The 11,978-nt window shown below is 46.3% G+C and overlaps 1 protein-coding gene across 1 annotated transcript; it reads left to right on the top strand.

The window, feature by feature from the left end:
- Window positions 1-2,018: 2,018 nt before the first annotated feature.
- LOC126381451 (uncharacterized) lies at window positions 2,019-7,631 on the top strand. Its single transcript, XM_050030928.1, has one exon. The coding sequence runs from the start codon at window positions 2,019-2,021 to the stop codon at window positions 7,629-7,631; it is 5,613 nt and encodes a 1,870-aa protein (XP_049886885.1).
- The last annotated feature ends 4,347 nt before the right edge of the window (window positions 7,632-11,978 follow it).

Genomic DNA, 11,978 nt, shown 5'->3' with positions numbered 1-11,978 from the left:
GTTTCATACAATTTAATGATGTTAATACCACAATAAATTTTATTAAAAATCAAACGGAACTAAGTTCGACAGTCGCCAGCCCGCAGATAAATGTACGTTAAAGTAAATATTGCCAGTCGAAATTAAATAAGAGCAACGCTGCAATATGGCCGCTTCCCTCCCGATGATAAATTTAAGCTTTTGTCGCTTTCGCGCTTAATTTATACAAAGATGTCTCATGTGGCTACAAGGAGCTGTGTTTACAATGGCAAACATTTTTTTGTTACCTTATTTTATTTCTAAATTAAATAAATTACTTTTGTTTTGCCCGGTCTATCCCGCTACGCTTTTATTAAATTTATTTCTACCTATATAATTATATTTATACGTATTAATTTATACATATAAATATATACCTAAAAGTCTACTGGAAGAGATTACTACCTTAGCAAAAAAGCCGCCTGTTGTACTACCTAACATAACGTAAGAAGCTTATACAAGTGGAAAATTCCACTTGATCTTAACTCAGAATCGTGGTCAGAATCATACCCCTCAGTATTCGTTACGATGTCATTAACATCAAGTATTATGTATATTATTATACGTAGTATAGGATATTAATGTATTATATTATATTTACATTTGTGTTTATTTATATATGTATATATTTGTACGTATTTTGATACGTTTTTTTATTAATCATGTATTAACGTGTACAATAAAGAGTTTAACAATATTTTGTTACAATAATTGTATAAATAAAAAAATAATATAATAATTATTGACTTTGCCTATGGGATCGATATGTCTATAATTACTATATTCTTTGGATATGTTACCTTATGTCACATTTATATCGCAGTCACTGACCAAGTGGTATGCAACTTGGCTCACGTCTTATCTGTTAAATATGTATACTTACCAACTGGATACTTACCATATAACATCAAGAACCTACCACAGGTACCTACCTACTTGTTACGGACAGCCGAGAAGAGGAGGTCGCGGGGTAAGATAATGCACGCACGACCCGCTAATTGCGTTGCGAAACGGAGGAGCGACGCGGGGAGCGGTGCGGGGAGCGACGCGGGGCATGGCGCGGGGAGCGACGCGAGGAGCAGATACATGGCGCGGCGCTCCTGATTGGCCGACGTAATGCGCGCACAGCCCGCTAGTTCCAGACCGAAATTTTCCAATAAGAATCTGATTGGACACGACACGAATTACTTCTTCTCTACTTCTCTGATTTTACATCGATTTTCTATTTTTTACTTACGATTTTTTACTTGTATTTTACTTTTTAACTTTGTATTTTTAATGTGGTTTGCCAAATAAACCGGATCTTCACTTGCACCGCGGGTTTTCTTCAGTCCCAGCAAATAAAATCTGCATAAGCAACAGCGGTGGTCCTTCGTCGTCGGATAGAAGAAACCTGAATCCTCAAGAAAGAAGACGAACCCTCAAGAAAGAAGACGAACCCTCAAGAACGAAGACGAATTCTCAAGAAAGAAGGCCTACTCTTAATACGGAAAAAAGAAGAGGAAGTCTCAAGAGAGAAGAGGAAGTCAGAAGAGGGAAGAGGAAGTCTGAAGAGGGAAGAGGAACAATCAAGAACCGCAAGACTGAAGATTGGTCTAACATCGATATAAAACATCGATATATTCTTAATTTCAACTTCTAGTTTCAACATCCTAATTTCAACAAGGTAGCGCAGTCTTGTCCACCTAACGGTGCCAACGGGAGGCTGTGTGCACATCATACGTCCGTTAGGACGGAAAAGTGACTCCTTGAAGCGGGAGTTGCTACTCGCACAGCCTTTTTCGAGGTTACGAGTTAGCCGTATAGCCTTTTTCGAGGTTGCGGTAGCTTCTGGCTTACGCCGAAGAATGCCCATCACGAGGAGCAAGAAGACCTTTGAAGCTAGAGAGAACACCTTTGAAGCTAGAGAGAACACCTTTGAAGCTAGAGAGAACACCTTTGAAGTCAGAGAGAAGACCTTTGAAGATAGAGAGAAGTCCGCGCCCGCCTCCGCCGCGCCAATGGTACTCGTCGAGAGAGACACGGCCGCGCTCCCGCGCACCACGACGTCAGCCATGCACATCGATGAACAGCCTGCCAGCACGTCGGCAGCGTCCGCGAACACGGTTGTCCCGCAACGACGACTCGTCACGTCCACGGAAGGGGGGCAGGTGCAAGTCCCGCCTGTCAGAGCAAGTACCCGCTCCGTGCGATCGATGCGCTCCACAGCAAGTACGACGGCGCGCATCAGACAAGCCGAGCTCGACGCGGAGATACAATTAGCTGAAATGAAACAGCAGGAACTCCGTCTAGAAGCCATCAAAGTCAAGGCGAAACTTGAACGGAGCGTCGCAATGATAAGGGAAGAAAGCGAAAGAGGAAGCCAAATCGATGAACAGGAAATCGCCGCTGAAACGCACACGGAGGAACAGCAACGCGTCCACGACTGGTTGATTGAAATGGAATACAGCCAGCCGCGGGGGGAGGGACGACGCCCGCCTCAGCACAGTATGGAGCCTGTTCTATGCGCGAGAAACGCGCACGCGAGCGAGCGAGATGGAAGATGGAATCGAGAGGCACGAGGGAAAGAGACGGAACTACGCCCGCCTAGCCCTATTCCTAATCAACGTACGAGCTTTCATGCGACGAATAAAGAAGAGGACACGGTCGATAGAATAGCACAAGCGCTAGAAAAGATCGTGAATAAACGTCCGGTGCCCCGCCAAGCCCACGAGCTGCCTACGTTCAGCGGCGCCGCGACGGAATGGCTACCCTTCAAGGCGGCCATGCGGGATTCTACGGCGATGTACAAGTATTCAGACTACGAGAACCTCGCACGGCTACGGAACTGTCTACGAGGGAAAGCACAGGAGACAGTCGCCGCGCTGCTATACTCGGCGACTAGCCCCGACGAGATTATGCGAACACTGGAGCAATGTTTTGGAAGACCAGAGATGTTGATCGAACGAGCGATGGAAGATATAAAGAAGTTACCTAAGTCCGGTACGTCCGCGGGCGAATTGAACACCCTCGCGGTCAAGTTGAAGAACATCGTATGCGTATTAGGTAGCGTCGATGAAAGAGGATATCTCCGAAACCCCATGCTCACACGAGAGGTCATCGAGAAGCTAAGCCCACATCTCAAGTCTAGGTGGTATGACTTTGCCTACGAACACGGAGACCCATCGGAAGCCGAGATAGCAACGCTGTCAAGATTTTTGGAACGTGAGGCCGACCGTGCGATGCGATTTTCATACGCCACATCGCCCCAGTCGCTGAAAGAGACTTTCAACAATCAAGAAAAGAAGTCGTTTTCACGTGAAAGGCCACGTAAAGACGTGAAAGTCTACGCAACCACTGAAACACCCACCGCACCGACCGTCGAGAGAGAAAAGGAAGCCGTCACAAAACGATGTCTATGCTGCGGCGGCAACCACGACGTACCCGATTGTAAGAAATACAAGAGGATGACGGTCAACGAACGATGGCAGTGGGTGAAAGAAGAGAAAATATGCTTCAAGTGCATCAACGGAAAGCACAGGAGATTCACATGTAAAGCAAAGAGGTGCGGAATAGAAAACTGTCTCTTACCTCACCACAGTACGTTGCATATGGACACGTCGCCCGCCGCAGCTACTCAACCGAAGTCACCGCCAGTAAACGAGGAAAATGTCTTGTCCGCGTCGGCCACTACAAGCGGCCCGGTCAAGGTGTTATTGAAGGTGTGCCCGGTGGAGATACGCGTACCGGGAGGACTGTCATTGAAGAGGTACGCGCTACTAGACGAAGGCGCTACCATCACGCTCATGGACGAAGGCCTAGCGAACGACCTTGGCGCCAGAGGACATGTGAGCCCGCTACACATACACGGGGCCACAGCGAGTCAAAAGGAGACGCAAAGTCGTGTCGTCAAGATTGAAGTACGAGGCCAACATGAAGAGCAGTTTCACGACATCACCGCCCACACGGTGAAACAACTTACGATCGGAAGCCAGACGGTGAAAAGGAAGTTCGTCGAATACGAACACTTGAAGCACCTACCACTCGACGACATGAGTTACGAATCGGCGCGCCCGAGCCTACTGATCGGCGCCGACAACTGGCATCTGATTATCTCGAAGGAAATCCTCATCGGCAAACGCTACGAGCCCATCGCATCACGCACCGAGCTGGGATGGACGATACATGGCACGGTGCCGCGGAGCTTGTACCGAGGGGAGGATCAGCTAGTCCTCCACGTACACGCCAAGACGGAAAAAGACGTGAGGAACTTCGCTAATGAAGATGAGGAATTAAACGCGCTCATCAAAACACACTACGACGTCGACGCCCTAGGAATTGCCTTGATAACGAAGCCGAGGAAGGCCGAAGAGAGAGCGATCGACATCTTCAATAAAACCATCGAACGAGTCAACGGAAGATATCAAGTGGGCCTGCCATGGAGAGACGAGCAAGTAGTCATGCCGCCCAGCTATGAGATGGCTTTCAGGAGACTGCGGACTATCGAGAGGAAGATGGATCAGTCCCCCGAATTCCAGGCAGCCTACACAAGCCAGATAGAGAACCTACTCACGAAGGGATACGCCGCAGTAGCTAATGGAGACGAGAGAGACAACGACAAGTCATGGTACCTACCTCACTTCGCCGTAACGAACCCTAACAAGCCAGGGAAGGTACGCCTAGTCTTCGACGCAGCCGCCAAGTCGAGAGGAGAGAGCCTGAACGATCACCTCCTAGATGGACCCGACTTACTGCGAGCCTTACCGGGAATTCTCTATCGCTTCCGGGAGAAAGAGGTCGCCGTCACCGCCGACATACGTGAGATGTTTTTACAAGTAAAGATTCGCCCTGAAGATCGACCGGCTCAAATGTTCCTGTGGAGAGGTAACGAACGAAAGAAGCCACCCACGGAATACGTCATGTCATCGATGATATTCGGCGCTCGAAGCTCACCATTCCTAGCGCACAGTGTGCGCAACCACAACGCACGCGCGCACGCTGAGACACTCCGAGCGATAACAGAGAGCCACTACATGGACGACTTCGTGGAGAGCTACGCTACTAAGGAGGAAGCAACACGAGCAGTACACGAAGTAACCTACGTACACGAGCAAGCCGGGTTTATACTAGCCGGCTGGAACTCGAGTAATGAAGACGTAATACGAGACATACCCCCGGACCGCCGCGCGCAGCTACCTAAGGAAATGGGAACCGCTGGTCATCAAGGCAAGACTCTAGGTCTAATATGGGAGGCCACTAAAGATGAACTAATGTTCAACACCGCGCTGCCTAGGGTACCGGAGGAGGTCAAGACGTCAGCACGCCCGCCGACTAAGCGCGAAGCCCTCAGCGCTGTCATGTCGATCTTCGACCCACTTGGACTGCTAAGCCATCTCACCATAACGGCTAAAATCCTACTGCAAGACTTATGGAGACAACAGAGGATAGGATGGGATGATCAAGTGCCGGAAGAAGCCGCCGAGGACTTCACTAAATGGATACGAGCGGTCGACAGCGTGCGAGAAGTTAAACTGCCCCGTTGCTATGCGCCAACGAGGGGAGTACTGGAACGTCAGCTACACGTATTTAACGACGCGAGCGACAGAGCGTACGCCACGGTAGCGTACTGGCGAATCAAGTACGAAAACGGAGAGGTCATCATCACGCTCGCCGGCGCAAAGGCTAAGGTAGCACCGGTGAAGGCACAGAGCATACCGCGACTGGAACTGCAAGCCAGCCTCATAGGCGCACGACTCGCCCACAGTATACAAGAAGAACATAGACAGAAGGCTGACAGGATCGTGCTCTGGTCAGACTCGAAGACCGCTCTCCACTGGATTCGCAACGACATCATCAAGTACACGCCGTACGTAGCTCACCGCGTAGGCGAGATCGCTAACCTCACGCACGTCGAACAATGGAGATGGATACCGAGCGAGTTAAATGTAGCCGACGACGCCACACGACCTAACTACGAGGTGCGAGCCGACCAAAGATGGTTCATTGGCCCGGCGTTCCTCCGGGAAGAAGAAGAAAGGTGGCCATCGGAACGCACCGAAGAGGAAAATGAGAACGGACAAGACGAGATAGTCTGCGCCACGGACAACAGCGAGGGGCCGGCCTACCTACCTGACATAAGTCGGTTCTCCTCTTACGAGAGACTCGTCCGTGCGACAGCCTACGTCTTACTAGCCGTCGATAAAATGAAGAAACGAACGCGAACACTGAAACTCGCCCATATCACAAAGGCAGAAGAGCTATGGTATAAGAAAATGCAAGAGGACTCGTACTCCGACGAAATAGAACGGCTGAAAAAGGACTTGAAGTTACGCCCGAACAGCGCGCTGCGTAAGCTCGACCCACGGATAGACGACAGAGGCTTACTTACACTACACGGTCGCGTGGGCGTGGCGAGAATAAGCGAGCAGTCAAAAAGCCCGCTAATAATGGACGGCCGCCACGCTTTCACCCGGCTACTCGTCGCGCACGCACACAAGGCGGCGAACCACGCCAACCGAGAGCAAGTTGTCAACGACCTGAAACAGAAGTTCTATATCACACGTATACGACCTACAGTACGAGCCGTTGAGCATTCATGTCAACTCTGCAAAGTGAAGAAAGCCAGACCGAGACCGCAAGTTCACGGAGACCTGCCCTACGAAAGACTCGCAGCGCACGCGAGGCCATTTAGTTACACGGGCCTCGACTTTTTCGGCCCTATGTACGTGACGGTCGGGCGACATAAGGAAAAGCGCTGGGGCGCCCTGTTTACGTGTCTCACTACGCGAGCGGTCCATATAGAGATCTCACCGTCGCTATCTACGGATTCCGCTATTATGTGCCTACGGCGGATGGCGGCGCGGCGGGGGTGGCCAGTAACAATCTACAGCGATAATGGGACGAACTTTCATGGCGCGGACGAAGAGCTGCGAGCAGCGCAACGAGAGTGGGGCCCACAACTCAAGGACTTCGCTCTACTACAACGAAGGAACTGGAAATACATCGCACCCGGGGCACCGAATCAAGGTGGAGCATGGGAGCGGCTAATACGCTCGGTTAAGACAGCGATAGTCGCCACACTACACGAGCGCTACCCCAGGGACGAAGTACTCGCCACATTACTCACGGAGGCAGAGTACACGGTCAACGCACGCCCTCTCACTCACGTGCCAGTTGAACCAGGAGACATGGAGGCGCTAACACCGAATCACTTCCTACTGGGGACCTCCGGCGGCCTACCCACTACCGGGCCGTGCAGGGAGGTAGACAGGAGGACCTGGAGAGCCACGCAGGCGCTGGCTGACGTGTTTTGGCGTCGATGGCTAACGGAGTACCTACCTACACTCATACCACGTGGAGGCACACGGAGCGGGCGCGGAGCGGACCTGAAAGTTGGTGACGTCGTGATCATCACTGATCCAGTACTGCCGAGGAACATCTGGCCACGAGGTGAAGTAATCCGACTGCATCAAGGACCCGACGGACTGACCAGAGTCGCTGACGTACGAACGAGAGGAGGAATATTCCGCCGACCTCTACGACGTCTCGCCGTCCTCCCGGTGAAAGAAGGCTGCGAAGATCTACGCCGAGGGGAGGATGTTACGGACAGCCGAGAAGAGGAGGTCGCGGGGTAAGATAATGCACGCACGACCCGCTAATTGCGTTGCGAAACGGAGGAGCGACGCGGGGAGCGGTGCGGGGAGCGACGCGGGGCATGGCGCGGGGAGCGACGCGAGGAGCAGATACATGGCGCGGCGCTCCTGATTGGCCGACGTAATGCGCGCACAGCCCGCTAGTTCCGGACCGAAATTTTCCAATAAGAATCTGATTGGACACGACACGAATTACTTCTTCTCTACTTCTCTGATTTTACATCGATTTTCTATTTTTTACTTACGATTTTTTACTTGTATTTTACTTTTTAACTTTGTATTTTTAATGTGGTTTGCCAAATAAACCGGATCTTCACTTGCACCGCGGGTTTTCTTCAGTCCCAGCAAATAAAATCTGCATAAGCAACACTACTTATACCTAACATCTAAAAAGGTTAAGCATGGAGTGCATCTGAAATGATACCCATCTGTTCAATACTTTGAAACTTCCATAGAATATGCCACGACCCACTTTTCCCTTTGGAATATTTCTTTCATGACTTGCAAAAAGTTGCATCTTTCTTGTCTACAGCTCTATTGTCGACTAAAGTACGAGCCACTTATAATATTAAAAGATCCTCTATTCTCGAGTCTCGAACACTTACCTACTACGTGGAATACGGAATTATATCCCCCTCACGATATAAACCACATATTTTCAGTACAAAGCAACTTGTAGTCAATTATACAAGTTTAATCAAAAATAACAGCTTACCCATAAACATCCAATGGTTAGGCACCGGGCTCCCCTCAATCAACCGAAAGGAGTACTGAACATAACCCTATGAGGATACTATGTTGAATGTACAATTTAGTTACAATGTACACATTTTAAATTATGCCATGAATATTAAAAGCATGCTACCAACAGGTCTTGTAAACATATTTACAAGACCTGTTGGTAGCATGACCTACCAACAGGTCAGGTGACCTATATACACATACATGTTAAATGTACAGGATAGTTACAATAATGTATAGATTGTAAATGATCTCACAAATATTAAAATCATGCTACCAAGTTCTTGTAAATATATTTATAATTTAATTTAAATATCCATACATTTCTTACATTTAAATAAAAGACAAAGTAAGAGTTCTTAAAACGAAATTTAATTTACCGTCCAACAATGCACTTTTATCTTCATTTTTTATTACTTGTTGTAATCTTATTACTCCAATAGCATACTTTGTAGCTGAGGTGAACCTTTCTTTTGACTTAACTTTGAACACTGATAGAGATAAGATACTATATATACAGAGTAACACTCTGTATCTTACTTATACACGTAACGAATACTGAGGGGAGTGATTCGAACTATGATTCTGAGTTTATATCAAGTGGAATTTTCCGTCATACGTATGGGTGTTAGTGACACCGTAACGAATGCTAAGGGACATGAGTCAATGACTCTGATATCAAGTGTAAGTTTCTGTGGAAAAATTCATGAAAATTTTTATGCTTTTTAAATTTCAGTTCCATACTTTTGCGACGGAAAATTACACTTCATATCAACTCAGAATACGCAAAGTACAAAAAATAGTAAAAATATAAAAAATGCACAAAAGGCGGCCTTATTGCTTATCATATAGAGATAAGTTATATTTCGTATTATTCTTATTGTAAGTATCTGTTGCATGGAATCATCGTACTTTCTCAGACAATCAGGTGATTCAAGCCTACAGAGTCCTTACCAAACAAAGGATAGTCTCACAAAGAGTATCATAGGGCATGTGTTGGTTCCCGCAATAAGCCGTAAAAACACCTCCCGCAGTGGAGCAGCGTGGTGGAATATGCTCCATACCCCCTCCGGTGGAATGACGGAAGGCCTGTGCCCAGCTGTGGGAGATATATTATAGGCCGTTATGTTGTGTGTTGTTAAGTATCTGTTGGCAAGCGATGAAAGAACTTTCTAGAATATTAAGTATATATTTCAGTACCGCTATACATTAACCCTTCATGAACGAATGCCTAAAGGAGATGATTCAGACCATGATTCTGATGCAATGATTCTAATTCCTATTTGAACATATTTTCTTTTCAAATATAATTATGCATATATTTCTTTTTGTATCTCAGTATACACGATTAACGATTTACAGATCTATTTATATTTCAGTTCACAACAGACCACTGTTTGAGTCCAGAACGGGTTAGTTCATGAATTGACCTTTTCTGAATCGACTCGGTCTGGTATTACTATTATAACATTTATTTACCTAAACATAGCTCTTGAATTTATATAAAACTTTTGTTTATAAAGTCGCCATGGCATGCAAACTCCCAATAGGGCTGCGTCCTAATACAAACAATAATAAAGAGAGGCTGTTAATCTTGCTTCGACTGTGACCACTTTATTAGATGCCGAGACACCCTGTATAGAGAAATATACGCCTTCGGGGAAAAGTTTCAGCGAAGACATATGGATGCTAGACGTGGCTAACTTGCAAATGACGAAAGTGCTCAGTTTTATTAGGTGCTGTTATATTCTTAGGTGCGTCATTGGGAGCGAGGGAAATACGTATGTCGGAAAATAATACTCGTAATAAGCGCTCAGCGGGGTCAATAATAATAAAATACCAGTTTCGATCGGTTCACATTTTTTTTAAAAGAACATTTAGGGCCCTGTACCGAGGTTTTTCTTACAGCTTCTTTTCCCCGGCTATACAGGTTGTGAGAAGCTGCAGTAGTTTTAGGCGGTTGAGACGTTATGTAAAAATTGACGATTCGAAGTCCTATTTAATAAAGATATTTTTGAATTTGAATTTGATACATGTCGTACGTTATCGCGCCACACGCGACGGCGTAACCGTGCAGATAGTGGTCTTGTTGGCAACAAACAAGACACCATGTGAGATATCGTTTATACAATTGCAGACATTATGTAGGTGACGCGACTAAGAAATTATATCCTCTTCAACATGATGGAGTACGTATAACGGCAAATGGTGATAATAACCGTAATGTAATTAAAAACATATTAATATGCTTAATAACTTGAATAAACAAACATTTAATTTGAAAATACGCACATATTTCGTGTATGTTGAATATGAAAGCGAGGTTTACATATTCAAGCTAAATATTACTCTACACCTGTTATGAACAGAAGCAAAGCGACTTTGTAAATACGCTTAGAAAATTGTATACAAGGTGTAGATTTTTTAAGGAGCTCATTGAATTCTGTACTAAATTTAATTAGGATGACCGTAAAAGTTCTTTCAAAGGCACGAAATGATTTAAGAAAACGCTAAATAAATACCTAATACTATCGTTTGGGTTGTGACTTAGATTACCCACCTCATCAACCCTGGTATCAGGGTTATTATTGAGCCGGCAAAAGCCCCTGACATGGCTCATGTAAAGACTACTTACTTACATCAGTAAGTAGTAACCGCGACCAACGAAATACTGTGAAAGTATGGATTTTATGTGTTTGTTTTTTATAAAAAAAGTACTTACAAGTATTTCATTGATTTCATTGTTTGATAGAGTAGCCGTGGTAGACCAGTTGGTAGAATATAATTGCCTCTCACCACCAAAACTTCAAAAGGTCGCAGGTTCGAATCCAGGACAGGCCTAAACCAATGATTGTCGAATTTATTTTCAAATTCATGTTTGGATCATAAAATGATTATCACGTGCTCAGCGGTGAAGGAAAATATCGTGACGAAACCCACATTTCCGAGACATGCACTTTCGGAGGTATGTGACGTAACCTGTATTGGGCTGGTTTTCGCGGGTTGGAACGTCAGACAGGCAGTCGCTTCTGTAAAATAACGGACCTGTTAAATCTTCAGGTTAGGCAAGCGGACCCTGTGAAAAACGAGATAATGCTAGGGGGATGATTGTTTGATAGAATAGTCGGGCTAAGTGGTAACTCGCCCAAATAATTACTGGCACGTGTGCCATTTGTCCCTGCCTCTTCTAGCATCACCCGTGATTCCAGCTCCATGTTTCCCGCTTAAACTTACACCCAGCAAAATTTATGGGGGGCACTTTAGTTCCGCGCATAGGTGGGTGAGTAGTGGGGATAGAGCGCGCTGTGGCGTCTAACTTCTCCTTGTGTTCGCGTTGTCGAAACTGCTGATTTGTTCCCAGTTCCGCGTTATTCTGTCAGCTCATTCGAACAAAGCAAATTCGAAACGTAATATGTAAACTTAAACTTGTACATAATCGTCGACGATACAACCAAGTAGACGCCAACCGTCTTATTATAAAACGAAAGGTAAAGATATATCTTCTTCTATCGTGTGGGTTGTGAGGTGGATTACCAACATCAGCTACCCTGGTGTCAGGGTTATTACTGAGCTGCGTAACGACTATCA

Source organism: Pectinophora gossypiella, unplaced genomic scaffold (genome assembly GCF_024362695.1).
Source record: "Pectinophora gossypiella unplaced genomic scaffold, ilPecGoss1.1 Pgos_54, whole genome shotgun sequence".
Lineage (NCBI taxonomy): Eukaryota > Metazoa > Arthropoda > Insecta > Lepidoptera > Gelechiidae > Pectinophora > Pectinophora gossypiella.
The sequence above is the reverse complement of the archived record's forward strand: the minus strand, read 5'-3'. Positions and strand labels throughout refer to the sequence as shown.

Bases quoted from the DNA above. Each gene is read 5' to 3' on its own strand.
- LOC126381451 (XM_050030928.1), top strand. From the start codon at position 2,019: ATGGTACTCGTCGAGAGAGACACGGCCGCGCTCCCGCGCACCACGACG.